The sequence below is a fragment of the Mangifera indica genome, chromosome 9 (assembly GCF_011075055.1).
Source record: "Mangifera indica cultivar Alphonso chromosome 9, CATAS_Mindica_2.1, whole genome shotgun sequence".
In the NCBI taxonomy this organism is placed as follows: domain Eukaryota; kingdom Viridiplantae; phylum Streptophyta; class Magnoliopsida; order Sapindales; family Anacardiaceae; genus Mangifera; species Mangifera indica.
Genome location: NC_058145.1, coordinates 408,261 through 435,393, shown reverse-complemented (window position 1 = coordinate 435,393; position 27,133 = coordinate 408,261). Strand labels below are relative to the sequence as shown.

Below are 27,133 nucleotides of genomic sequence, written 5' to 3'. Positions count from 1 at the left end.
GCAGCTCAAATTAAGCTAAACCATCAATTTCTTACAAAGCAAACCAAGAGCTTACCTGCTCTAACAACTCCAAGCTGCATTGATTACATTCCAACTAAATACAAACTAAAACAATTCAAAATGGATAAGAAAGTTTGTCAACATATTAAACAACAAAAACAAACTTATATTGGCTTTGTTTCAGAGCACTTGAGCACATCTTCAATTTATCAAAAAATAAATTCCAGCAGCTGCAATCTTCACTCAGCTTCATTAGGATTATCAAAGGCAACACATGGAACATTTTTTTAAAAATCTTTTTCTTTATTTCTGTCAACTCCCCTGGGTCACGAGATCATCAAAGGCAACACGTGGAACATATCAGATTATTCGAAGCACTGCATATTTTACTGCAATTTTTCAGCCGTGTTCAAGTTTAAGCAATTTTGCAGCTAAAATTTTTCACAAAAACATCTCCACATCTCAAGAAAAAGCTCCTGGATTATTCTACCAGAATCCACTTTGCTTCCAAATTCCATCAGTCCAATCAACCCAAACAAGTTGCATCCAAAAAATCATGGTAAGTGATTTGATTTTTTTAATAACAATAAACCATCTATAACATCAACTAAATTTAACATCTTGTCTTACATTTGTGTCTTGAGGAATAATACTATAGGTGGATATTAGAAAACGATGAGAACCCAATTCAAGTTTGAGTTTTGGTGCCAAATCATGGCTCCTAGAAGTCTTAGTTTGTGTGGGCTATCGTTATGAATGTAATATGGATGGATATTAGAAAATGATGAGAACCCAACTGAGGTTTGAGTTTTGGTGTCAAACCATGGCTCCTTGATAAACTTTCCATTTGTCAGTTACAATTAGAATGGTTGATGATTTGAAATATCTCTAAAGAATAATAACACATTTACTAACTTTCAAAATGGATGTTGCTGATCTCCCCATGAAATATATAATATAAACCAAAATTTTCAACATGGATATTGGATGATGCCAATCATAATAGTTCTGGCAGATTTTTTCACTTAAGTTTATTAGTGTTACATTTTTTAGCCTTATGGTGGACGCAAAACTAAAAGTCAATCAATGGAGCAGGGCTTGAGTGCCACTTATTGGTGGGTTGGAATCCACTGTACTCAAAGTTGCCGAAGAAATGTAATGGCTAGTATCATCAAAGCTTCCTTCAATTGCGTCATCACTAAGATTGGTGGTCACATCATCAAATGTCAAAGCAGTTAAGTATCCGGGCTTCAAAGTCACTGTACTCACTTCAATATCCCCGCAAAGCATAGCAACTATACGAGACATGGATGGCCTCGTTGAGGGCAATGCTTGAGTACATAAAAGAGCTACTCCTATGAGGCGTTTTACTTCTTCCTCGTTGAAATTTGATAATCTGGAGTCCACCAATTCAAGTTGACGATTGTTCTCGTATAGATGCCAAGCCTGAGAAGCATGAAACGAAGGAATCATTGTTAGTGATTAGATCAGGAGGAATGAAAGACAAAGGTGTTGGGATGGGCATCAAAATTGACTTAAGACATATCCGCTAAAGTTACAAACTGGATCCGGTTATGATCTTAAGTGTAAGACTTAAATATGAGACTTGAATCTTACAGTAGAAATTATGATTTCTATTATGAAATTTATATGGTTTTGGACTCTCCAATCTCAATCATTAGCATTTGGAGTGTAGTTCACCCAAGGTTTATATTATTTAAAATCAGAGTTATTGTCCTGTTGTAATTGTTCAGTTGTGATATTGGAAAGTACAAACTTTTAGTATAGAGTTTGTACGACTTTGAACTCCCTAATCTTAATAGTAAGCTTTTAGATTGTGGCTCTCCTAAGGTTTGTATAAAACTCATTTTAGATGGCCGGATCTATTCCATTCCTGATATATACCTGATTTTTCATGAGACTGGAAATAAAGAAATGTTTATTGATTCTTTTATCATGATAATGCAAACAAAAGCACAAGGCTAGAAACCATTTAGTAATTGACTCCAATCAAAGAAGAATGATGTAACAGAGTAATGAAATATCATCCATACCCAATCAAGAAGATACATTTTCTCTTCTTCCAAGCTTGAATCAGAGTTTGGCCTCCCACTAACAACCTCTAGAGCTACAACTCCAAAGGCAAACACATCAGTCTTCTCTGTAAGATGTCCACGCATGGCATATTCAGGTGCAAGATATCCACTGTGTCAATGCAAAAGAAACAAAATTCATTACAGTATTTCCAATGAATGATTTAAGAAGGAAATGTTTATACAAGCCTTCAAAAAATTCTTACAATGTTCCAGCTACACATGTGCTTATGTGGGTCTTCTTATCATCGTAAAGTTTGGCCAAACCAAAATCTGATATTTTGGGGATGAGATTTCCATCAAGCAAAATGTTACTGGCCTTCACATCTCTATGTATGATTCGGAGCCTCGATTCTTCATGAAGATAAGCTAAACCTCTTGCAACTCCCAAACAAATATCATATCGAGTCAACCAATCAAGATCCAAACTTCCTTTTCCTGCTCATAAAAGTTTTAACTGTGCTGTCATGCCCAAAAATGCTATTACTGCTTAGGAAAACATAGTATTCTTATATATGCTATTCACATACCAAATAATGCTTGATCAAGACTGTTGTTTTCCAGATATTCATAAACAAGGATTCGTTGTGCTCCCTCATAACAGCATCCATAAAGTTTTACCAAGTTACGGTGCTGCACAGCTGATATAGTGGCAATTTCTGCAGCAAACTGACTCTTCCCTTGATGGGATGCTACAGACAGTTTCTTCACAGCAATAACACTTCCATCAGAGAGTGTTCCCTATTGAGTAAAAAGTTCAAGTTGAATTGGAAAGGAAAATCAGTAAACACTTTATAAACTTTTTATGACTGCTATTGACCAGATACCACAGCTTGTCTTCATATAATGGACCAAAGAGAATACAACTGTAACACCACTAGATAAATTTTACATCAACAAAACATGAGAAAGATGTTGGTATATATGAGCATTTTACATTGTTTGAGAATGATAATGTAAGATTGATTAAATTAATTGTGTCTAAAGCAAATAATATCTTGATAATGGGTCAGATAATTAGACAAGGATACAAAACTATACATTGACACAAAGATAAAAAAGATTGCATTTCCAGTTGAATCTATGACAAAAAGTAGTCCAGTTGAATTTAATTCTGGGAAAACAATTAATCCTAATTAGACCTGGCCACGGGCCGGCTTGGCCCGTTGAACCGGACCAAAACCGGCCCGCCTAAAACCGGAATCGGCAGACCCGGAACCGGACTGAACCGGAACCGAAACCGGGGTTCTACAGTTCGGTTCCGGTTTACATAAATTGGAACCGTGAAACCGCTAATTCATACCTAGTTTATGAACCGGCGGTTTACTGTACTGAACCGAAAAAATTTGAATTTTTATTTATTTTTTTTGAATTTTTTTAGAAAAGCCAACGGTTCCCTGCGTAGGGAACCGTTGGCTTGAAGGGATTCAGAGAAAATGCAAGGGACCAACGGTCCCCTGCAATTTCTCTGAATCTCAATTCACCCTCCCTATTTTTAATTTTTTTCTAAAAAGTTTTTTCCTATATATATCTCTTCAAATTCCATTCTCTCAAATTTCAATCTCTCCACTCTCTCACTCAATCCTTCAAACTCTTATTCTCATTCTTTAAACTCTTAATACTCTCTCAATATTTCAATTCAATCAAATTTTCTTAAATTTAATTAAATTTTTTCTTAATTTTTTATTAATTTCAATTTCAATTTTTTTTATACAACTCATAATTAATTATAGAATTTATTTCTATAATTAATTTTATTTATTATTTATTTATTATCTTTTATAATTAATCATATAATTTATTTATTGTAATTAAGTCCAAGTCTTTCTTTTAATTTTCAATTATTGTAATTAATAATTTAAAAATTAAATCAAGATCATGTATTAAAATTGATTGTTCAATATCGGTTTCGAACCGAAACCGTCAGTTCTGAACCGGGGCCATGAACAGGAACCGGCGGTTCCGAACCGTGGACGAACCGTCCTATTACGGTTTCGGTTCAGGGTCCTTATGTTTTCGAACCGTGAACCGGCGGTTCCGAACTGAAACCGGCGGTTCATGAACCGTGGCCAGGTCTAATCCTAATGCAGTGCAATGTACTCAGCACTTGTTTAGAATCAATTAGGACAATGGCCTTACCTTAAAAACTGGTCCAAATCCTCCCTCTCCAAGCTTATTTGTAGGACTGAAACCTTCTGTAGCAGTCCTTAGTTCAGCATAATTGAAAGTGTATGGCCTAACATCTATTCCCACAAGCTCTGAAAATTCAACAAAATAGATAGCTTACATTGTAAACTTGTTCATCTAATCAGTACATTTGTGGACATTTTGTCAGGAAAAAATCTTTCCATTTACCATCATCATTATCAGTCTGTGACCTTTTTCTTCTTCGAAAAAAGAAGAAAACTGAAAGAACTGATAGAAATACAATCCCAACACCAACAACAATCCCCACAATTAGGCCTGTTTGATGCTTCTCATTGGTTTGACTTGGAGGTCTTACAGTAGGTTCAAAATCTGTATCAAAGCTTAGCAGTTAATATCTTATATAATGCAAGAGAATCAACCAAGAGAGGAAAACAGGGGGAAAAAGGAAGTTAGCTATTGCTTTAACCTGGGGTTGCTCTGATAGCCGAAATTAAAGGTCCATATGTACCATCTGTGGGAATACAGCAAGTCCCTTTCCCAGCCCAAAACAAGTGGATATCTAAGTAATTTTCAGATACCTGAGCCAGATACTCTCTCTCAACTGCTGCTCTTGGGAGTCCACCTGCCACCTTTTTTATGTCAAAGTCCTTTTCAACACGATTTCCCTGGAATAAACACATTATAATTTGAAATAAAAATCAGTAACTGTTGAGGAAAATGATATTATGATAGAATACCTAACATCTCTAGACAAATCTTACATTAACAAAGTATGAGAGAGATATTGAATATATATAAACATTTCACATTGCTTGAGAAAAACTCCTATAAGACTTGTTAAATATCCAGTAAGTTTCTAAACTGTCAAGACGTATTTTAGGTTATAAAGCCAAAAACAAAACTGTGACGGAATGTTTGTACAAAGTAGACAATATATTAATAATAGATCGGGTATAAACCTATGTGATGTATGGGTGAGGCTGTTTCAGCTAAAATAAAATGAAGATGAGATACAAACCTGAACATATATATCAAAAACACGCCTCCCATAACTTTTCCATCCTGTAGTATCGAAATCAGCTATTTCTGCAAACTGGAGAGTCACAGTGTAGTTTCCATTTTCAAGGCCTAAACCATAGTATCTTAGAGATGACGCAGAGATTCGAGCTGTTTGAAAAAGTTCTATGTCGTTAGTATTTGCAATTCTAGATGTAGAAGAGCTATTATACGTTGGACTTTTGCTTCCACTAAATACTCCAACATTACTTATTGCCCAGCTGTTTTTGTCTGTCACATAGTATTTAGCTGGACCAAGAGTCTCATTATCCCTCTCATACTCAATATCATTATAAGATTTAATTTGTCCACCACCACAGTTAACCGCAAAGCTAGAATCTGCATACCAGAATCAAAGTACAAAATTAAGAAAATGTGTGTTTAAAAGTATGATCTATAATATATATTGAACTCTTCCAAGATAAACTCATCCCAAAATAGATCATTGCCTTTTGTTTTTGTAAAAGCCCAACGAAAATCCCACACGGCTGGATATATATGAGTATCACATATCACTTAGGAATGATAACAAAAGATTGGTGAACAACTTGTAAGCGCATAAATTATTAAAAAGTGTTTTGAGTTGCAAAACCTAAAAACAAAATCATGATTGATTGTATGTCCAATATAGACAATATATTGGCAAGGGGCCGAACAATGGTGGAGCAAACCTCAGTGAAGACATTGAGCCCCGTAAATAGGGTAAATGTAATACTCTTAGACAAATCTCACGTTAATAAAATACAAAATAGATGTTGAGCATGTATGAGCATACTATATCATTTGAGAATGATAACAAAAGATTGGTTAAGTAACCTATGAGCTCTCAAACTATCAAGATATCATCGTAATAAACTATGTGTTTAAAGCAAATAATATTTTGACAATTGACTAAACTATTAAACCAGGATATTACAATTTTCATCCTAGTTGCTATTACTGTGTTTTAACTCTGGAAATCACAAAATGCAGTTTTACTTACAGATTGGAGAATCTCGATAACATGGAAAATTGCGTTGGAGGCAGTTCATTCCATGCGGCAAAAAACTGATGGAAGAGGAGGAGATATTAATATTAGACAGCAGGAACTAGCCACTAAAGCACCCATTTTTTAAAGTTGTACATTACTATTCATTTTTACAGTTGTTAAAGAAGTTTCAAGTAATACAGTAATACATAGAACCAGGGAATCACCTGCTGTTAGAATTTTCCAGGGTGAAGTTGTTGGCAACTAAGTTACTGCACATTGCACATATAATCTTCTGAATGTTAGTTTCGTCATAGCACAAATACTTAAAAAAGTGTGAACATTGTACAGATTTTAGGGAAATTTTATGTTTATCAGAATTGAAGGACTTACAGTTGTAAACCTTTATCACTGATCCAAGAAGGAAGACTTCCAGATAGATTATTATACGATACATCTCTGCAAGCATCAGGTGAGGAGACTGTTGGTAACATAATGCAGCCACTGGCGAGCATAGAATTCAGGCATTTTTCAATAAGCTTTTGACACTGTTTAAAACCTCAACTTTCCCATGTCTTTGCTAGAACCCCACAAGTCCATGTTACAAGCTTAGATAGACATGTTAATTTTGTAACTCTCTTAAGCAAATTCCACATTGACAAAGCACAGAATAAATACTGGATATGTATAATCATCTCATATCGTTTGAGGATGATAATAGAATATTAGTTAAATAATTTGTAAGCTCTTAAACTATTAAGATGTCTTTTGGGTTGCAAAATTTAAAAGCAAAATCGTGACAAATTGTGTTTTCAAAAATGATAATATCTTGACATTAAGTCGAGCTATTGGACCTTGGATCTTCTACGGTAGACTAGACTATTAGACCAGGGCTCTCTTGTAAAAGAGTGAATGTAACACATTGACAAAGTATGGACTGTGTCCTAAGTGACAATATAGCAAGGAGAAGCTGTGCACTTGAAATTCTAGATTAATCAAAATGCGAGTTTAGTCTTTCCCTCAAGTGACTTTTGCAGTTGATACTTTCACCATTAGAGCGTTCCATTTCTGGTATATTAATTAAATGAGATAGATGAAAATGTCAGAAGTACTTACATATTCAGAAGAAATTGACTTTTAGCTGCAGGGAGGCTACCATTTAACTTATTATTTCCAATAATCCTGTGTACAAAAGCAGCATTACATGTTTCAGTATGATGAGAACGATCTAGGAGGTAAATGACAGAACAAAGCAGAGTTGGTGGATTACAGGTGAGTCAGCAAACTCAAATTGAAAAGTGAGCTTGGAATCTGTCCAATTAGATTGTTGAAACTCAGATCCCTGAAAGAAAAACATTAGAATTACACAATATAGAATGAAGAAACTAGCTAACAACCAAAAGGAATTTGAGGAAAATAAAAGGTGAGAAGTGTTGGAATTGGTGACCTCAATGGGCGAGGGCCCTGCTCCAGCAGGCGGGGGTATTGGGGGCAGTATCCTCAAGCCCATAAGTGGTGTTTAACTACCCACTAACCACTCCTTATCATGGTGCTACCCACTAAAAGCTACCAACGGTTTGAGTTTATCCCTAAAGAATAAGTATACTAATAGAATTTGATTTAGTAATAAGAGTTTTAATAGGGTTTGGTTTATGGATGATAATCCTAGTCTAAATAAATATATTATTCTTTTGTATGAGTGTTAGCAATTCAATAGCAAATACACTCATTGTAACAAAAGAGGTGAAAAAATATTGAATAATACTGACTCTGTTATACGTAACTTGGATTTGGGTGAATCATGATAAAGGGCACGTGTTCTTTCTCTTTATTATGTGAGTATTTGATTTATTGATCTTGTACACAACCTCAGGTCATTTAAAAAAAAAGAATAATTAACTTACATATGCACCAAATTCTTGTAATCACCAATGTGAGATGGAATTGAATCAGAAATTTTGTTATTCCTTAGTTCTCTGTGGTATATGAAACAAACAGTCCAAATCAAGGGAAGGAATAAAAAGCACAAAAGGTATATATTAGGTAATTCAACACAAGATATTAAGAACTTTGACAATGTTGCCTTACAAGGTAGTTAAAGATTTCATATTTCTTATGAATGCCAATGATGATGAGCTCCCATTTGACAGATCACTTATTCTCCTACATTTTCAATTTTCATGAGATTGTTAGCATTGACAATTGGAAAGCTAAACATGATCAATGTAATGCTTCAGCTACACACTCACAACTCAGTCAGATTGGTCAGTTCAGAAAAGGATGATGGTATTGGCCCTTCAAATGAGTTTCCTTGAAACCTCCTGCAATAACATATAGAAAGAAAAGGGAAAAAAGAAAGCTGTGAACTGTATTGGCATGGCATTCAAAGTAGGAACATTAGTACCAGAATATACAAACATTATAATTACAGTGTTTGAATCTGAATTCATAGTGGAGAAGCTTGAACCTAAAATAACTTAAGAGTGACTGAGAACAAACTAGAGAAATAAATTAGAATAGTTTTCTCACAAGGTTTTAAGATTTGACCAATTTCCTATAAAGTCAGGTATCCTTCCTGTAAGTTCAATGTCAAAAGCCCACCTGAGCACAATAAAAGAATTTGTTTAAGACTTGGTCCAAACAATGTTTCATAAGTCAGAATGCATATTGTTGATGCCAAAAATCCCACATTATACTCCGAGGGACTTGGGTCGATATAAACCCATTGTCTCCCTCTCCCTCGTGAGACACTTTTTAAGGACAAAACCATGAGGCCAATGAAGGTCAAAACGGACAATGTCTTGCAACATCAAAAGTGACACCATTTGTGGAGACAATGCCAAGTGCTCTCCCCAAATGCCTTGACTAAGGATTTGTGTTGATTTTAAAAATCTTACACCAAATAGGAGAAGAGTGTCTAGGGATAATATAAACCCATTATCTCCGTCTCTCACGAGGGCCATTTTAAGGACAAAACTGTAAGGCCAATGAAGCCCAAAGTGGACAATACCTCACAGCTTTAAGTGGTCTACCATGTGTGAATTGAGGCAATAGCAACACATATGTATTTTAGATATTTTCCAACAAAGTCCTTACACTGACTCCAAGTTCCTTAGATTTGCAAAGTTTGAAGGAATCTCACCGCTCACTCCAGAACTGTCCATATATCTGCCAAGGCAAAGAATATTCATAAATCCCCTCATAACTGAGTAACTCTTCTCCAATAAAGCCATCACCAAGTAAATGAATTAAAGGACACATGATAGTATAATCTCCAATAAAAGCTAAGGCTAAAGACATCTGGGGTTTTCATATCTTGCTCTCTTGTCCACAACATTATAGACTGTGATACTTGCTCAATATAAGTAAAATTTTGCATTGAAATTGAAACCAAAAAGTCTGTAACAACTTACAATGTCTTTAATTTTGATAAATTACCAAGCTCTGATGGCAGAGGGCCAGAGAAGTTGTTGGTTCCCATATACAGTTGCTCTAATTTTGACAAATTACCAAGCTCAGGTGGCACAGGACCAGAGAAATTGTTTGTTCCAATGCCTCTAACATCCCAAAAAATTTAGCTCTTCAGTTATGAAAATCTTCATGTAATCACACTACAGAGTTCATTTAGATAGATAATTGGAAGGTTAATGTAACACAACACATCTGGGCAAATGTCACAAACAAAGAGATATTGGATATGTATATGCATCTCACATCATTTGACAATGATAACCAAATATTAGTTAAGCAAAGACACATTTTGGTTTGTAAAACCAAAAGCAAAATTGTGATAAATTGTGTGACCAAAGCAAACAATATCTTCATAGTGGATTAAGGTATTGGCTTTTGAATGATAGTGGTGCAAACCTCATTGAGAGGTTGAGTCTCATAAATGTGGCAAATCCCACATCCACAAAACACAAGAGACATGCTAAATATGTGCAGACATTTGATTTCGCTTGAAATGATAACAAAAAATTGGCGGTTAAATAGTCCATAAACTCTTAAGCTAGCAAGATGCATTTTGACTTATAAAGCTAAAAAAACAAAACCATATTAAATTGTGTATTTAAAGCAAAAAATATCCAAGCCAGACTATTGGACCAAGATGTTACAATTTAGAATAGGAAAAACTTTAACTAACAATACTATTAACTCAGGAAGCGTGCCAAGCTCTTTTGGAAGCCGCCCAGATAATGTATTAATGCCGAAGTTCCTAATAAGAACAACAACCAATCAACATGAGAACAAGGGAAAAACTGTATAAGCTTTAAAATCAAATCTTGATACTAGCTGCTTACAGGTATTTAATTGCAGTTAGATTGCTGACAGATGGAGACAGTGGACCTGACAAGAGATTTAGTCCCACGTTCCTGATAGAAACAGGAAAATATTTTGGTAACTATATCTATATATGCTCTGAAATAATACTAAATTGCATATTGGATGGAAACCATACAGATTGGTGAGGAAATTTAGACTCCATAGCTCATCGGGGATCACACCAGTTACTTGCAGTGAATAAACTTGCCTGTAATCAAACAAATTGCACACCTAAGCACCCAACACGGCTCTACCCAGATCGCAAAAATCTGTCTTTTTTTGACTTACATCTCGGTAATGTGACAAAGAGTGTTATTGTTGTCCGAACAATCACATTTGATAAATGGGTTGTAACTGGCGGTACCAATGGGGATGGAGTTGTCAATGGCGGCTCCACTGCACGGCTCTCCACTTATATTCCATTGATTTTGATTTGCAGATATCCGCCATTTTACAAATAATGCATTCAATGCTCTCACTGTTATCAGGAAAAAAAATTATAAATAAGCAAGAAAATTGTCTTAATAATGAAAAAGAAGATAGAAGGAGACCTTCATTAGGAGATGTAGTAGCTTGAGCTTGAGACTGAGCTACTAGATGAAGCAAAAGAACTTCCAGAAGAATGAAACTCACTGAAACGTAAGCTGGTGCTTTCATCAACATTATAAAACTCCGACAAATCACTATCAATATTGTTTGTTTTCCCAAGAACAATATTATCTCACTGATTTTTCCCTTAAACTTGCCCCAAAAAAATATTATCCTACTGATTTATAGCTCAATTAACATCTCTACATTAAGTCAAAGAAGTCAAGTCTTCTCCATGTGCACACTAGTAGTTCTTTCTTGGCAACTACTCGGTTAGAATATTAGCCAAAGCTTTCCCTTTTTTCCCTGGTTTATGACTTCTGTACATTGGTCAAATTCGTACGCTGCTGAAAGGGTAAGCAACTGCAAGCATGGAAATGTTAGATTTGATAGGTACCCCCACTTCCCTGGTTTGAATAGTAAAGGAGATATTTCAGCTATGGAAGGGAGGTCAAACATTATATTTGGGGGATACTGAACATTTTGGCCTTTTTATTCAATAGTATACTCGTGTATATCACACAACTTATTTACTTTACAAAAATACCGTAATAATATTTCTTTTCTCAAAATATCCCCATTAACATTACCCATGTAGAGAGATTTTCTCTCTTTTTCATCATCTTTCAGCAAAGAAACAAATCTTAGTAACTCTAAAAAATAATTGAATTAAACACATATAATTGAATAATAAATATCATGAAAGAAATTTAGAGAAATGAATCACTAATTATTATAAAAGATTCATATAAACATAAGAAAGGAAAAGATGAAAATTGTCAAATTTCTTTAAAAAATTCACATTTCTTGTAAAGATTACACAATAAAATCATTTAAATTCAAGTCAGTATAGATTCAAGCCCTTATATTTTATGTTTTCTTCCTTAATAATTAAGAATCAAATAATGTAAAATAAATTCATGTGAAATATAATTTTGTTGTGATTTCATATTGTTTATATTGTTTAATTGTGTAATTTCATGTTGTCATATTGTTTCATGTTGTTTAATGTTGTATTGATAGTTAAAAAAATACAAAAATTCAATTTTGGATAAGAACTAGATGAATAACAGGTTGGTGGTCAACCCTCGACTTTTCGCCAACTTGTTCTTTATCTGGTTTTTATCTAAAATTAAATTTTTGTATTTTTTAATCATAAATACAATATTATAACAATATTAAACAGTACAACAACATAAAATCACAATATTAAACAATTTAACAACATAAAATCACAACAATATTCTATTTCACAAGTGAATTCTTTAAAGAAATTCATGTTAAATAGATTCATCTGAAGTAGATTGTATGAGAATCAAATAATGTAAAATAGATTCATGTGAAATATAATTTTGTTATGATTTCATATTGTTTATATTGTTTGATAGTGTAATTTCATGTTGTCGTATTATTTAATGTTGTTTAATATTGCATTGGTGGTTAAAAAAATACAAAAATTCAATTTTAGATAAAAACTAGATGAAGAATAGGTTAGTGGCAACCCCAAGGGTTGGCGGCCAACCCTTGACTTTTCGTCAACCTATTCTTCATCTGATTTTTATTTAAAATTAAATTTTCATATTTTTTAACTATCAATACAATATTAAACAACATTATAATAATATTAAACAATACAACAACATAAAATCACAATATTAGACACTTTAACAACATGAAATCACAACTATATTATATTTCACATGTCAATTCGTTAAAGAAATTTGATAATTTTCGTCTCTCTTTCTTTTGTGTCTAAATTAAATCTTTTGTAATGACTTTTTCTTATAGTTTTTATTATTCAATCACATGAGTTTTCTCTGTTGAATAATTTTTTTTTTTTATATTGCAGAGATTTTTTCCCTTGTCGGAAGGTTAAGGAAAAAGAGAGAGATTACTTCTTTCTTTTTGCATAAGTTTCATCAATAAGGGTATTTTAAGAAAATAAATTACTGTTGTGTTATTTTTGTTTAGAATTTGAGATGAGTGACATATGTATATATATACACGTTGTATAGGTTGGTTGGTTAAACCTCGAGAAGTCCGTCTAACTTAAATAAGATTTTCTAGTTGTAAAAAATTTTGTGAGAGAGTATTAGTTTGAAATTCTTTGAATACATATTAGGCTAATAGACTTATTCTCACCCAAATATTAATGTTTTCTCAAGTTTTCATCTATTAACTTTAAAAAACTCAAACATTCACCTATTTATTAATTTTTCAATTGTAGTCAAGGAGAAAATCTTTATTTAGTAAAAATATTAAAAAAACTACAAATTTATCATATTTTTCCTCTAAATATAAAAATATAATAATTTCTCTCAACCCCCACCCAAGGTTTGAAAAGTGACAAATTTCTCCTTAGGGTTTTGATCTCCTCCTCTCCGACGAACAACAACTTCATGGTCATCAATGTTCTCCCTTTCGATCTCTCTGTTGCTCTCTCCTATTGTCATCTTCTTCGACAAGACAAAGCGAAGTGAAGAAGACAAAACTGGAGCATTGAACTTAGATCATCACCAAAGTTTGGCGCTCTTGTCATGAGAACCATGACGACTAGAAATGAAGAAGGAGAACCAAAACCACAATGGCCAGAGATAGAGAAAGAGAACCAAAGCCGAAGTTTGACGAAGATAGATCAATGTTCTTTGGTTCTTCATCTTCTTCACTTCGGCTTGGTTCTTGGTTGGAAATAGAGATAAATCATCAATTAGAATGGAGAGAGAATTTGGAAGGGAGAAAGAACTTTGTCATTGCTGTCTCCGATCATCGGCAATGATGACTAGAAAACTCTAGAGGGAAATGGTCATTTTTTAAATTTTTGGAGGGTAAAATATCAAATTTTTAAACTATAGGGGAAATGTAATAATGTTAGCTTTTAAATATTTTTACTAAATAACAATTTTACCCCTAATAGTAACTAAAAAAATTAATAAATGGATAAATGTTTAAATTTTTTAAAATTAATGAGTGAAAACTTGAGAAAAAACTAATCTATTAGTGGGAATAAGTCTTTTGGCCTACATATTATAATACAACTTTTAACTTATTTTGTGTAATGGTTTTGTTGGGATTTTTTATTATTTATTCGGATCAATTTAAATTAAATTGTATCAAAAGATAACTCACTACGAGAAGCAAAAAGAGTGATTTAATTCAAGTAAGATTATTTCTTAAAGTACGTAATTTGGTAATTTTAAATTAATATTTAATCATGATAACATATAATTATAGATATCCAAATTAGTACTATTATAAATACATATATTTTTTATCAAGAGAAAAGTGAATATAAAAAAGTTGCATTGAACTAGTTATAATAAGTGTTTTAAAAACCAACAAAAGTCTATATAAAAAGTTGTCTTAAACTAATTTTGATCAATGTTAATTTTCGGTCAACATAAATTGATATTAAAGATAACAAAAGAAGTGATAAGATATTAAAATAATATTGACTATGTTGAACGTACTCATTATTTGTTTTTTCTCTTTATTATTCACATTGATTATAATATATTTGTTTATTCTATTGATTTCTTACACTTTCATTCGTTTAATTGCAACCCCAAAGGTAATGAAAATCCCCACAATCAACCTTGTAAGTTCTTCTCAATGGTTAGTTGTGCCTCTTGTTGTAGGAGGAAAATAAGTATCAAATCTTATAGCTAAACCTATCTCTCATTTAAATAAAAAAAACAGCCAAATAAGGGAAATTTGTTGTAAGTGTGACATCCAAGCGAGACATCTTAGGTTTAAAGTTAAAGATCATTAATAATGTATTAAGATTAAATTTTTCACCTATTTGAAATTTCCTTTTGTTTGGTATGATTAGTCAAGGCCCAACTAAGTCATAAATATAATTTTCAAAATATGCTTAACATGGGTATTCTAACTGGTAAAGGTACCGCCCACCAAAAGGAAATTTGTTATTTGTTTTTATTGAGGTGGTTGTGATGACTGAAATCAAAAGTCCATTAAGAACCTTGGCTAGGAACACAGTTTATCCCTTTACCAATCTGAAAGAAGTTTTTTGATGCCCGAGCCTTTGTAGACATACGATGGAGAAATTTGCACTATAAAATTTGAAGATTACAACATGGAGAAGAGGGATTATTTGTTCTCTTCATTAGAGCTTTCAATGTTAGTTTTCTATTTTGTGGCACACACTTTATATATATATATATATATATATATATATATATATATATATATATATATATATATATATATATATGTAAATCTTAATTGATAAATGTTTGATACGTGTACCTGTTGATTAGATTTCCACAATAAATCATACTCGTAATACAAACTATAATAAATTGCTCCAAGTCGTATTACTACTTTCGATTAGACTTACAAACGAATTCCAATTCACAAATCTCTTTGGGAAGTTTATCTTTCAAATTCGCACTTCTTAAATTTAGATAAACTCTCACCAAATTCAGACTGATGCTATGCAACAATGGTTGAGATCGGAATCATGGCACTATAAAATTTCAATGTATTCAAATTGGATGGACAAAGTGTCATGGGTAGAGATTGGTAGTGTGGGAGATAACATTATAGGTATAAGCAGAGACATCTTACATACTTTCACATAAGGATTTGAAATCCATGGATTTTTGAGCTTCGTGAGTTAGAGTTGATCTGTGTTCAGTGGCAGGCCAAGGGGTCGAGAGGGTAAGTTGACCCCCTTGAATTTGATTTTTTTTTAATTTTGAATTTTGCTAGTATAAAATATTATTACAATATTTAAAATTTTATATTAATTCTTTTATATTTTATCTTGAGTCTCTAAATTTTATTTCTGAATCGCGGTTGTTCATATTTATAATATTTCCACTTAAATTTTTGATATCTCATTCTTTCTTATTAAGAGTAAAGCGTTCTTTATTTGTCACATAAATTGGGTAGAATGGTTAGTCTACAACAAAGGCCAAAGGATTATTCTCCACCAAGTTTTAATATAACAACAAATACGTATTCACGAAGTTTCAAAAATTCAAATATCTACCTATGAGTCGAATTTTGTTAAAATTTTTAGTTAAGGTGAATGATAAAATCATTATTTTAACAATAATATTAAAAATATATATAATTCATCATATTTTCTCTCTTGAATTTTAAAAACTAACTTCACCCTTGTTTAAAGTTTTATAACTTTGAAAAGTCACATTTTCCTTCTCTTCAAACCTAGGTTTCCATTTTTTTATATTTTAACTGCCCCCAAACTTTTGAAAACTTTATTTAATCCCCCTCTTTAACTTCAAATTACTCCAACGATCTCTCCCTCCGTTGACCTTTGCTTCTCTTAAGTGCTTGAGCTACCCTCCGATAATGATGCAACACGATATCTTGGAGATCTCCTCATCGGATAAAGAGATCTCCGTCAGTGTCTCTTTGTTACACCCTGTGTGTTGACTAATCATTTCAATGATGAGAGATAGTCAATCAAACGGAGGAAAAAGAAGGACTCATCAGAGATAGGTGGTGGCTGAAGAGGGGAGAAAAAAACCATGGGTGGGGGAAAATAAACACTTCTAAAAACTGAAAATGTTTAGACATGAATGAAGTTAGTTTCTAAAATTTTCGGAGAGAGAGAGAATGAGATGAAATTATATATTTTTTAATATTATTGTTAAAATAATAATTTCACTTTTAATTATAATAAAAATTTTTAATAAAAATTAACTTATAAGTAAATTTTTTAACCATATAGATAAATATTTATTTTTATATTAAAATTTAGGTGGAAAACAGTTTTTTAGCCGTAGAACAAATTAAATCTCAACTGTCTACTTAAAAAAAAAGAAAAAATTACAATGATGTTACAAAGTCCAAGAAGCCTGCTCCCCAAATTTCAACGAGTCCATGCCCAAAAGGTCGAGGCCACCATCACCAAATTAATGAGCCATACTGCCCAAACATGATAAATGCAAAACCTGCATAGTTTGTGTAATATTTTATTATAAAAAATAAAATATTATTTTAAAAATTATTAAATATAATTATTTTTATATTTAATAAAAATTAATATATAAAAATTATTATTGCATTTATTTATAAGAAATAAAAAATATTAAAATATTATTTTATTTAAATATTTTTAAGTATAATTATTCTAAAATATTTTTTGTTATATTAATTAAAAATAAAGTTATATTTATTTTTAAAAATTAATAAATAAAAATATAATTATAATAAAATTTAAATTATTTTAATAAATTTTTAATGTCTATGAAAGAAATGATAATAAATTACTATTATTTTATTGTTTTATCACTATTAATAATAAAAAATTATTAAAATATTTTATAAATTATTAATTAAATAATATAATATAATTAATAAAAAATAAATTATCAAAATAACTTTTTCATTCAATCAAACTCATCCAACGAATAATGTTACAGAAGCAATATCAATTTAAATACTTATTACTTGATGATTAAATTGAAATAGTATCTAAATAAAATATTATTTAAAAAACCAATTTGATAATATTTAAAAATATAATAACATTGATTTTTTAATTCAATTATTAATTTGACTATTTTTAAGAATCTTTAAAAATCAAACCGGTCTTTAAAAAAATAAAAAATAATAAGGCCAAAAGACCTATTCCCACCCAAAGAATAATATTTTCCAAAATGTTTCTCTGTTAATTTTAAAAATCTTATTTACCTACCTATAAACAATTAAATCTATTAATTTTTAGGATAAAATTATTATTTAATATTTAATATTAAAAATAAACTTAAATTGAATTCCATTTTTCACCCCTAAATCTTAAAAACTAACAATTTTTTCTCAATCCAAGTTTTCAAAAATAGTATTTTTTCCTATGATTTTCAGATTCAATTTTTTGCTGATAAAGAGACTTCTTTGACGATCTTTAGGCAATGTGTCTTCCTTTCTGATACATCCTTCTTCTAAAACTGTGAGGCTTCTCTGACGATCTCCAAATGAAGAGAAAGAGACGTTACTTAGATATCATTAGAGAAGCCTCTTCGTCATTGAAAAATTAAATCTGAAAATTCTAAGGGAAAAATACTATTTTTAAAAACTTGGGTTAAAAAAAATTATTAGTTTTTAAAATTTAGAAAAAGACAATAATATAACTGATAGATTCAGTTAATTTTATCTATTCAAAGGGGGGTAAATGAGATTTTCAAATAAACTGTGGAAAACTTGGAAAAACAAATACACTTGAGGACAGACGGTGGAATTCCAAATTCCAAGTCATGCTTATGTTACGTTACGTCTTGTACGGTAAATTAAACCGCCAAAACGGAGCGGTGTGTCGGTGGTGGTCCCCATGCTTGTACTATTTAACCGTATGATCCCTTCATAAAGACAATTATAGACCAACTCGTCCCCCTCACATTCTTTTATTTCTCATTTTGAACCCTCGCTCTATAATTGTTAGGCAGCCAATGTAAAAACTGAAAATCAAGGTTATGCACGGAGTATAAGATAGATACATGTGGTTCGGGTAGTGGTGCATGCGTACATAACCGTATTAGGTATTAGATTTATTATTAATTTTAAGATTATAAAATACAAAAAGTATAATCACATATTTACATAAAAATTTAGGAAAACATGAATTATAAATAAGCCCACGTTAAATACAAAAAGTATAATCACATATTTTAAATTTATTTAATTTAAATTCAAATCGAATTCAAACTGAAAGAGTCAATTCATTTTATAAATCAAGTGAAACTCAAGTTATAGAAAGTTTGGTTTAATCTAGTTAGAGTTCAGCTTTAATTCATATAATTTGAATTCATGGTTTAAATTTATGGCTCGAGTTTGTAATTTATTAACTAAACAATATCACTTTGTTAATAAGTAACGAACTTAAATCATAAATTCGAATTTTAAATATTTGAATTAAACTCAAATTTAATTAAATTGAATTTGAATTATTCTTAATTTTAGTTCAATAAACTTAAATTGAATAATTTTTTAATTCAATCATACTCAAATTAGGTAGTATCCGGACTTGACCCAATTCCACCTCTATTTGCAGAAATAAAGCTGAATTTCAAGTCAAAGATAATTATAAAATTAAAAGTCATGCTAATGATAAGCCTATCTTATGAGAAATGTGGACATATTAATCGAGGCGTTATAGCGTAGAGAATTTATATACGTGCTGATTGAGATAAATTTGATAATTAATAGTGTTTTTGCCAACCTAATTTTCATGCTAATATTTTTTTAATACTATTTTTGATTTTATATAAATTTCTTTTCTTTCAAGAAATAAATTCTAGACGTAATTGACCTTTTAGTCCTTGGACTGATTCATTCTGGAATTGATGCCAAATTTAACTCCCGCAAGATTTTGAATTGGATTGCACACTTACAAAAGAGAAAATTAATCGCAATCAGTAATCAATTAAATATTTATGCGATTCAGTATTGTGTTTATGTTTATGAAATAGTCATCAATATTATTAAATTAAAGAAAAACCTCTTCCAATTGTAATATAATTAAACTTTTCAGATTATCGAACATTAAGTGAATAGTTCTTCGAATACGACTTACATTTTAACAAAAATTAGTTTTATTTATCACCCACATTTATTTGAGATTGAATTGAGTAAATAGTGTTGAATTATAATTTAATTATCAAGTTAAATTGATTTAATTATCATATTGACGTTATGATGATATCATATAATTAAAAACTTATTTTAAAACTTTAATTCTCTTATGTTAATATTATTGATATAACTAATTAATCTGATTAGTCAACCCACGAACCAACTTTCAACCAGATCAACACTCGATCCAGGTTTAAAAACTTTTTTTTTCCCAACAAATAAGTTTAAAAAACATTGCCCAACATATAAAGTCAAATTATGTGGGTTCGAATTAATTTAATAATAAAATATTATAATATAAGGGAAAAATTACAATTTAAAAATAACCTTTTATCTATCTCATAAACAATCAAAGTTATTTAATATAATTATCTTGGGTTTGAATTCGATCGATAAGTAGAATATGACATCAGGGCTTGAGTCTTAAACTAGGTTTTTGAAACCATATCGAGAGATTTATGGATTATAAAAAAATAATAATACATTCAAAATCTAGTGTTGCTTTTCCTTTAAATTTAATTGATGGCTTGCAAGGAAGAAACTCATGTAGCTTTCGTGAATAACCTAACCCTAAAATTTAGTAATTATTGTTACTCATACGCCGCCGAGAATTTTTGAATGTATATTATTATTAATATTTTATATAATTAATAAGATTTTTGTCGCCGAAGAATGTCAATTTTCAAGATAATGAAAACGATTAATTCCCCTAAAACATTATTGTTTGTATTTTAATATTGTTATATTGAATAAACATATAAATCGTGTGAGACATCTATCTTACTAAAGACTTTACAAGAAAATATATTTCGATTTTCATGAGTCATGTTAGTTGATATAATTCGTTTTCTTATAATAAAGATAGATATATAAACAATTCAATACGACTATCGTACCTAAAACTTTATGAAAATAGGGTTATTTATAAACTTATGCATGCATGGTGGAGAAAAGAAATGTTCAAAGAATGCAAATATGGATTGATAAGTCTGATTTAAAATGACTTTGACAACATTATTGTTTGAAAAGTTAATCACAATGTAACCCCTTATGCTTTACTTACTTACAATCCACCCCTTTATGCATTTAAAATAGTAACTTATCCTATATTGTTGTTGCTTCATTAGGGTTTTGGTCATCCAGTTGATCAACACGTTACTTTTGATTCGTTGTTGAACTAAATGGCCAAAATTTGAACGGCTTTCCAATGGATAATGTGGGTAATATGTTATTTTTAAAACTATGATGGATCAGTGTGACAATGTAATAATAAATTAAATAAAGAATATGAAAATTATGGATGAGTTGAATACTGAAGTTGGTTAGTTTCTGTTAACGTGTCACCATACTATGTCGTTTCATAATGTTAATGAATTAATTTAGATTTTTAATTGGATAATCATATCAATTATATGTAATTCATATAATAAAATTATATTAATGTCTACTCATCTTTAGAGGTAAATTTCATTCGGACATAGGTCGAATAAGACCTAACTTAAGACTGATTCAAATATAAAAAATTACTTAAAATCTTTCGAGATTGATAAATTGAAACTTAAACTTTATGTTTATGTTCTGAAATAGTACATAATATTATTAAATTAAAGAAAAACCTCTTTGGATTGTAATATAACATTACGTGAATAGTTCTTCAAATAAGACTAACATTTAACAAGAACTAGATTTATTTATCGACCATATTTATTTGAGTCTGAATTAAGTAAATAGTATTAAACTATAATTCAATCATCGAGTAAAACTGATTTAGCTATCATATTTACATTATGGTGATATCACATAATCAAAAACTTATTTAAAAACTTTAATTATCTTATGTTAATATTATTGATATAACTAATTAATCTGATTGGTCGATCTACGAACCAACTTTCAACCAGGTCAACACTCGATCCAAACCTAAAAACTTTTTTTTCCTGACAAATAAGTCTAAAAAATATTGCCCAACATATAAAGTCAAATTTTGTGGGTTTGAATTAATTTAACAATAAAATATTATAATATAAGGAGAAAATTACAATTAAAAAATAATCCTTTACCAACCTCATAAACAATCGAAGTTATTCAATAGAATTATCTTAGGTAAAAGTTTGATCGATAAGTATAGTTTGATAGCAACGCTTGAGTTTTAAACTAGGTTTTTGAGACCATATCGGGAGATTTTTGGATCATAAAAAAATAATAATACATTCAAAATCTACTGTTTGCTTTTCCTTTAAATTTAATTGATGGCTTGCAAGAAAGAAACTCATGTAGCTTTCATGAACAGCCTATCCCTAAAATTTAGTAATTATTGTTACTCATACACCGCCGAGAATTTTTTTATGTATATAATTATTAATATTTTATATAATTAATAAGATTTTTGTCGTTAAAGATGGTCAATTTTCAAGATAATGAAAACAATTCATCCCTTCTAAACATTATTGTTTGTATTATAATATTATTATATTTGATAAACGTATAAGTCGCGTGAGACATTCATCTTACTAAAGACTTTTTCAAAAAATATATTTCGATTTTCATGGGTTATGTTAGTTGATATAACATGTTTTCTCCTAATAAAGATAGATATACAAATAATTCAATATGGTTATCATATCTCAAACTTTACGAAAATAGGGCTGTTTATAAAATCGTGCATGCATGGTTGAGAAAAAAAAAAGGTTCAAAAAATGCAAATGTGGATCGATAAAACCAGAATTAAAATGACTTTGACAATATTATTGTTTCAAAAGTTAATTAAAATTTAACCCCTTATGCTTTACTTACTTACAATCCACCCCTTTAAGCGTTTAAAATAGTAATTTATCCTATATCGTCGTTGCTCCATTAGGGTTTGGTCATCCAACTAATCAACACGTTATCTTTGCTTAGTTGTTGAACTAAATGGCCAAAATCTTAATGGTTTCCCGATAGACGATGTGGGTAATATGTTATTTTTGAAACTATGATGAATCAGTGTGATAATATAATATTAAATTAAATAAAGAATCTGGAAATTATGGGTGAGTTGAATAGTGAAGTTGGTTAGTTTCTATTAATATATCACCATACTACGTCGTTTCATAATGTTAATGAATTAATTTAGATTTTTAATTGGATAATCAAATCAATCATACATAACTCATATAATAAAATTATACTAATGTCCACTCATCTTTAGGGGTAAATTTTATTCGGACCTAGGTCAAACAAGACCTAACTTAAATTTGGATCAAATATAAAAAAAAACTATTTGAAATCTTTCAAGATTAATAAACTAAGATTTAAACTTTGTTCGAAAATAATTTTGCTCTATATTCAATCAAGCCAATTCAAACTCAAATGTTTAGAGCAGCTTGAAATTGATTTTTTTATGAAAACAAGTTCAACTTTAATTTAAACTTGACTCTTTTGATTCAAACTCAAATTCTAACTCAAGTTACTCAAATCGAATCCAGTTCTTCTCATATCATGTTAACTATATAAATAACTTGATGATAAGAATAAAATTTATTTTAGTTAATAAAATTTTCACTAATGGGATTTTTAATTATTAAGTACGGGACATAAAGTTTGCCTTTTACAAATAAAGTCGGTTAAAATTTTATTTTTAGGTTTTATAATCTAAAATGTATTTTAATAACTTAAAAACTTATGGGTATTTAACTCATCTTCACATATTATTTCCAAACTATTTGAGATGCTTATATATGTGCAATTTCTCTTATGTTATATCCATGTAAGTTTGCCTAAAGGTGCAAAAAAAAAAAAGTTTAACTTGAGTTTAAATGAAAAATAGTTTAGCTTAAATTTAACTTGAATTTGTTGAGCTAAATTTAAAAATGGCTCGAGTTCGATTAGAAGAAAAAATAGTTTAATTTGGTTCAATTCAATTTTGGCTTAAATTTATTATTCAAATTGGTTGTTTAAATTGGTGGTTCGAGTTTATGGTTTATTAACAAAATGGTATTGTTTTATAAATGAGTCGTAAACTTGAACTACAAATTCGAGTCATGAGTTCATGTTGAACTTGAGCCACAAATCCCGAACTATAAATTCAAACAATGAAATCGAGCTAAATAGAGTCAAACACTATTTGATTTAAGTTTAGTTTAGTTTAGTTTAAAAAACAAGTTGAATCTACCAACTCAAACTTGATTTGAATTTAAACTAAACAAATTCAAATCGAACAAAATTAAGTTGAGTCAGCCTTCAAACCCAAGCTAGCTCATTTTGCATTCAATCCAACATTCAAACCAAGCTCGAGATGACTCATGTTTAGACTTTGTTCAATTCAAATTCATCCCTACAAAAAATAATATTTTATGTATTAATAATTGATACAAATATTAATATAATTAAATAATTTTAAATTAAATATAAAATAACACCTAAAACTATTCAAGAAATAGCAATTTTGAAACTTTGTATTTTCACTTGCCAAAAAAAAATTGAAACGTTTTTTTGTATTTTCCATTTCGCTTCTTCCATTAAATTATATTTTAACAATAAAGTTTTCCATTTAGGACTCTTAATTTGCTTCTATATATTCATTAGCTAACTCTTCAACTCATTGAAAAACAATTTAACTTTATATTAATTTGAGTCAATTTTCACTCAAATTTTTTATATAAATTAGCCTAATTTTTACTTGAATTTTATTTATTTAATCTAAATTTTAAATTAAACATAAAAAACTCAGATCAAAATTTATTTTAATGAACAATAATTACCAATCAATAAAACTATGTATTTAAAATGATTAGATATCAATAATATTATATTATTAGTTGATTGAATAATTTAATTTTAATGATAAAATAAAACATTATTATATGATTACACGTTGTCATTAATATTCAATTTAAAATTTTTTAAATATTCAAAAAAAAATTATAACGGGTAAACTTTACTTGAGTGAAATGTTTATTTGAAAATATTAATATTATATTGGCAGTTTAGAATTTGAATAGAATGCAAACTAACTTAAGATTAAATTAGCAGTAAATTAATTGGTTTTTAAATTTAGGTTAGAAGACTTATTCCCATTCAAGGTATAGTAAAATCTCAAAGTTTTATCTATGAGCTAAAAATTATTAAAATTTTTCATTTAAGTTAAAATCGTTATCTAATAATAATATTTAAAAAATAAAAGTTTATACCAATTTATTTTCTTAATTTGAAAAACTAACAGTTTTTTTTTCAAAATTAAATTTTGAAAACTGACATTTTTTCCCTTACATAAGGTTTCAAATTTCACAAGTGAATTTTTAGCGAATGATGGTCGACCTCTTTCCCTCTCGGTGACTTCTTTCTCTCTGAAGCTTTCCCTTCAACTGACGATGTTTGAATTCAATGAAATCCATATGAAGTTGACTTCGTTTGAAAGACGACGGTGGTTCAGACGAGAAGTCGTTTTTATTTGGAGGAGAACGACTTCTAGTCAGGACCATTGTTGCTGTTAAGATAAAACTGATTTCATTTGGACGATAAATGTTCAAATAAAGAGTTTTGATTCTTCGTATGAATTTAATCAAATTTAGACATTATTGATTAGAGGAAAACGTTAAAGTGAGATATGTCATCAGGAGAAAGAGAGATCGATCATCGTTGATTGAAAATTTACCGGTAAAATTTCAAACCTTTGGTAAAAAAAAAAAAAAAATTTAAAACTTGATTTTAAAAGAACATGGTTAGTTTTTCAATTAAAAAAATAAAATTATATAAATTTTTATTATTTTAAATATTATTATTAAAGAATAATTTTATTTTTAATTTTAATAAATTTTAACTTATAAATAAATATTTAAGTTTTAAAAAAATTGGAAAGACGAGACTTTATTACTTCATTACACCTAAAATGGGAACAAGTCTTTCGGCCTTAAATTTATTTATTTTTCTCTCACTGACTGTACCTGCCAAGTACTCCATCCTGTACCCCTCTCTCAGCATTAACTTTCTGTGTCTCCCCTCCCCCTTATAAATATGCTTCTCCACTCACTTTTCTCTCGCAAGCTCCTCTAACCGATTCTCCTTTGCTTTCTGGCGATTTTCTCGACAACCAAACACCTCAAAACTCTCTTTCCTAACTTTTCTCAGCAATTTCTTCCAAAATGAGGCAGCTCATCCGCCGCCTTTCTCGCGTCGCCGACTCCTCTGATCAGTATATCCTCCTCCGCTCCGACTCCCGCCGCCCTCGCCGACTGTTCACCGCTGATGCTATCACCAAATCCTCGGCACGCCGCTTCGCTAACTCCAAGCCTGTTCCCGAAGGTCACGTGCCAGTCTACGTCGGCGATGAGATGGAGCGTTTCGTCGTGAGCACTGAGCTCTTCAACCACCCGGTCTTCATCGGTCTCCTCAACAAGTCTGCTCAGGAGTACGGTTACGGACAAAAAGGAGTTCTTCGTATTCCGTGTCACGTGCTCGTCTTTGAACGAGTCATAGAAGCTCTTCGTCTTGGTCTGGAGTCACGTGACCTCCAGGATCTAATTGGCGCCTCCTCCTCCGATGAGGTTTTCTAGATCTTTATTTTTTTGAATTTTCTATATTTTTGCTTAGGGAGATCATCTTGATAAGAATATAATCTATAAATATAGTGACAAAACGAGATCGTTTTGAAGGATTTTTCTTGTAAATATATCCTTCTTTCGGTCTTTTTGAGGAGATTTGTAGGGATTGAAATGTTGATGTAAGGGAACTGAAACTCAGCAGCAATTAACGTAGAAATTAAAATGCAAGTCAGGACTTGCGCATTTTGCCTTTGTTTTTTCTTAGTAATGACTTGCATTTTTGTGTGCTATTACTACCTCGAGATGCCGTTTGGCTGCTGAGAAAATTGTGTTAGCTGGTGGAAAAGGAATAAAATAATTAATCAAGTAATATTCATTTGTTATTCGGATATTTTTCACATTATTTTTTTTAATATTTTATTTAACTCAAGTTTAACGATTAAATCTATATTAAAAGTAGTTAAATGAAAAAAAATCCTAATTTAAGTTTAATATTTTGGACGGAATGATGATCAAAATCAAGGGTTAAAGTAAGAATTGAAGAAGGATCAGCGGTGTTCAAGTTTAACCCTAGATCAATGTCTGTCTTTTCTTCTTCTTTGAACTAGACCAGGATTGAGATTACTTTCATAAATTATTTTGGATTGAATCCAATTTTTAAATTATTTTCGGTTCAAATCTAAGCTTTATTTAATCAATCTCAAACTGATTTTGAATTAAACTTTTTAAATTTAAATGGATCTTAAATAGGGTTTTATTCCAGCAAATAAATGTATATATAGAAATGGTAGATAATCAATGTCAAATAAATATATCTTAGG

At 30.3% G+C, this 27,133-nt stretch overlaps 2 protein-coding genes across 3 annotated transcripts; one reads left to right on the top strand and one right to left on the bottom strand.

Moving 5' to 3' along the window:
- Positions 1-889: 889 nt before the first annotated feature.
- Positions 890-11,603, bottom strand: LOC123225978 (probable LRR receptor-like serine/threonine-protein kinase At1g56140). Of its 2 annotated transcripts, none has more exons than XM_044650378.1 (24): positions 11,139-11,603; positions 10,876-11,065; positions 10,724-10,795; positions 10,566-10,637; positions 10,409-10,480; positions 9,678-9,821; positions 9,361-9,432; positions 8,794-8,865; positions 8,514-8,585; positions 8,353-8,427; positions 8,169-8,240; positions 7,535-7,606; positions 7,381-7,446; positions 6,658-6,768; positions 6,492-6,536; positions 6,280-6,344; positions 5,260-5,636; positions 4,708-4,906; positions 4,449-4,610; positions 4,233-4,351; positions 2,624-2,834; positions 2,300-2,531; positions 2,055-2,205; positions 890-1,446 (listed from the first exon to the last, which is right to left on the bottom strand). In XM_044650378.1, exons 1-24 carry the CDS (start codon positions 11,248-11,250, stop codon positions 1,084-1,086), a joined length of 3,198 nt encoding a protein of 1,065 aa, XP_044506313.1. In that variant the 5' UTR covers positions 11,251-11,603; the 3' UTR covers positions 890-1,083. The 2 variants fall into 2 exon arrangements, with proteins under 2 accessions (XP_044506313.1, XP_044506314.1); XM_044650379.1 differs by having other exon boundaries at positions 6,658-6,723.
- A 14,127-nt stretch (positions 11,604-25,730) lies between these two features.
- Positions 25,731-26,661, top strand: LOC123226506 (auxin-responsive protein SAUR72-like). The gene has a single exon (XM_044651033.1). The coding sequence runs from the start codon at positions 25,914-25,916 to the stop codon at positions 26,322-26,324; it is 411 nt and encodes a 136-aa protein (XP_044506968.1). The 5' UTR covers positions 25,731-25,913; the 3' UTR covers positions 26,325-26,661.
- The last annotated feature ends 472 nt before the right edge of the window (positions 26,662-27,133 follow it).

Bases quoted from the DNA above. Each gene is read 5' to 3' on its own strand.
- LOC123226506 (XM_044651033.1), top strand. From the start codon at position 25,914: ATGAGGCAGCTCATCCGCCGCCTTTCTCGCGTCGCCGACTCCTCTGAT.
- LOC123225978 (XM_044650378.1), bottom strand. From the start codon at position 11,250: ATGTTGATGAAAGCACCAGCTTACGTTTCAGTGAGTTTCATTCTTCTG. The intron at 5,637-6,279 runs GTAAGTAAAACT...TCTGGTATGCAG, and splicing joins TTATCGAGATTCTCCAATCT to ATTCTAGCTTTGCGGTTAAC. The intron at 2,206-2,299 runs GTAAGAATTTTT...GCATTGACACAG, and splicing joins ACATGTGTAGCTGGAACATT to TGGATATCTTGCACCTGAAT.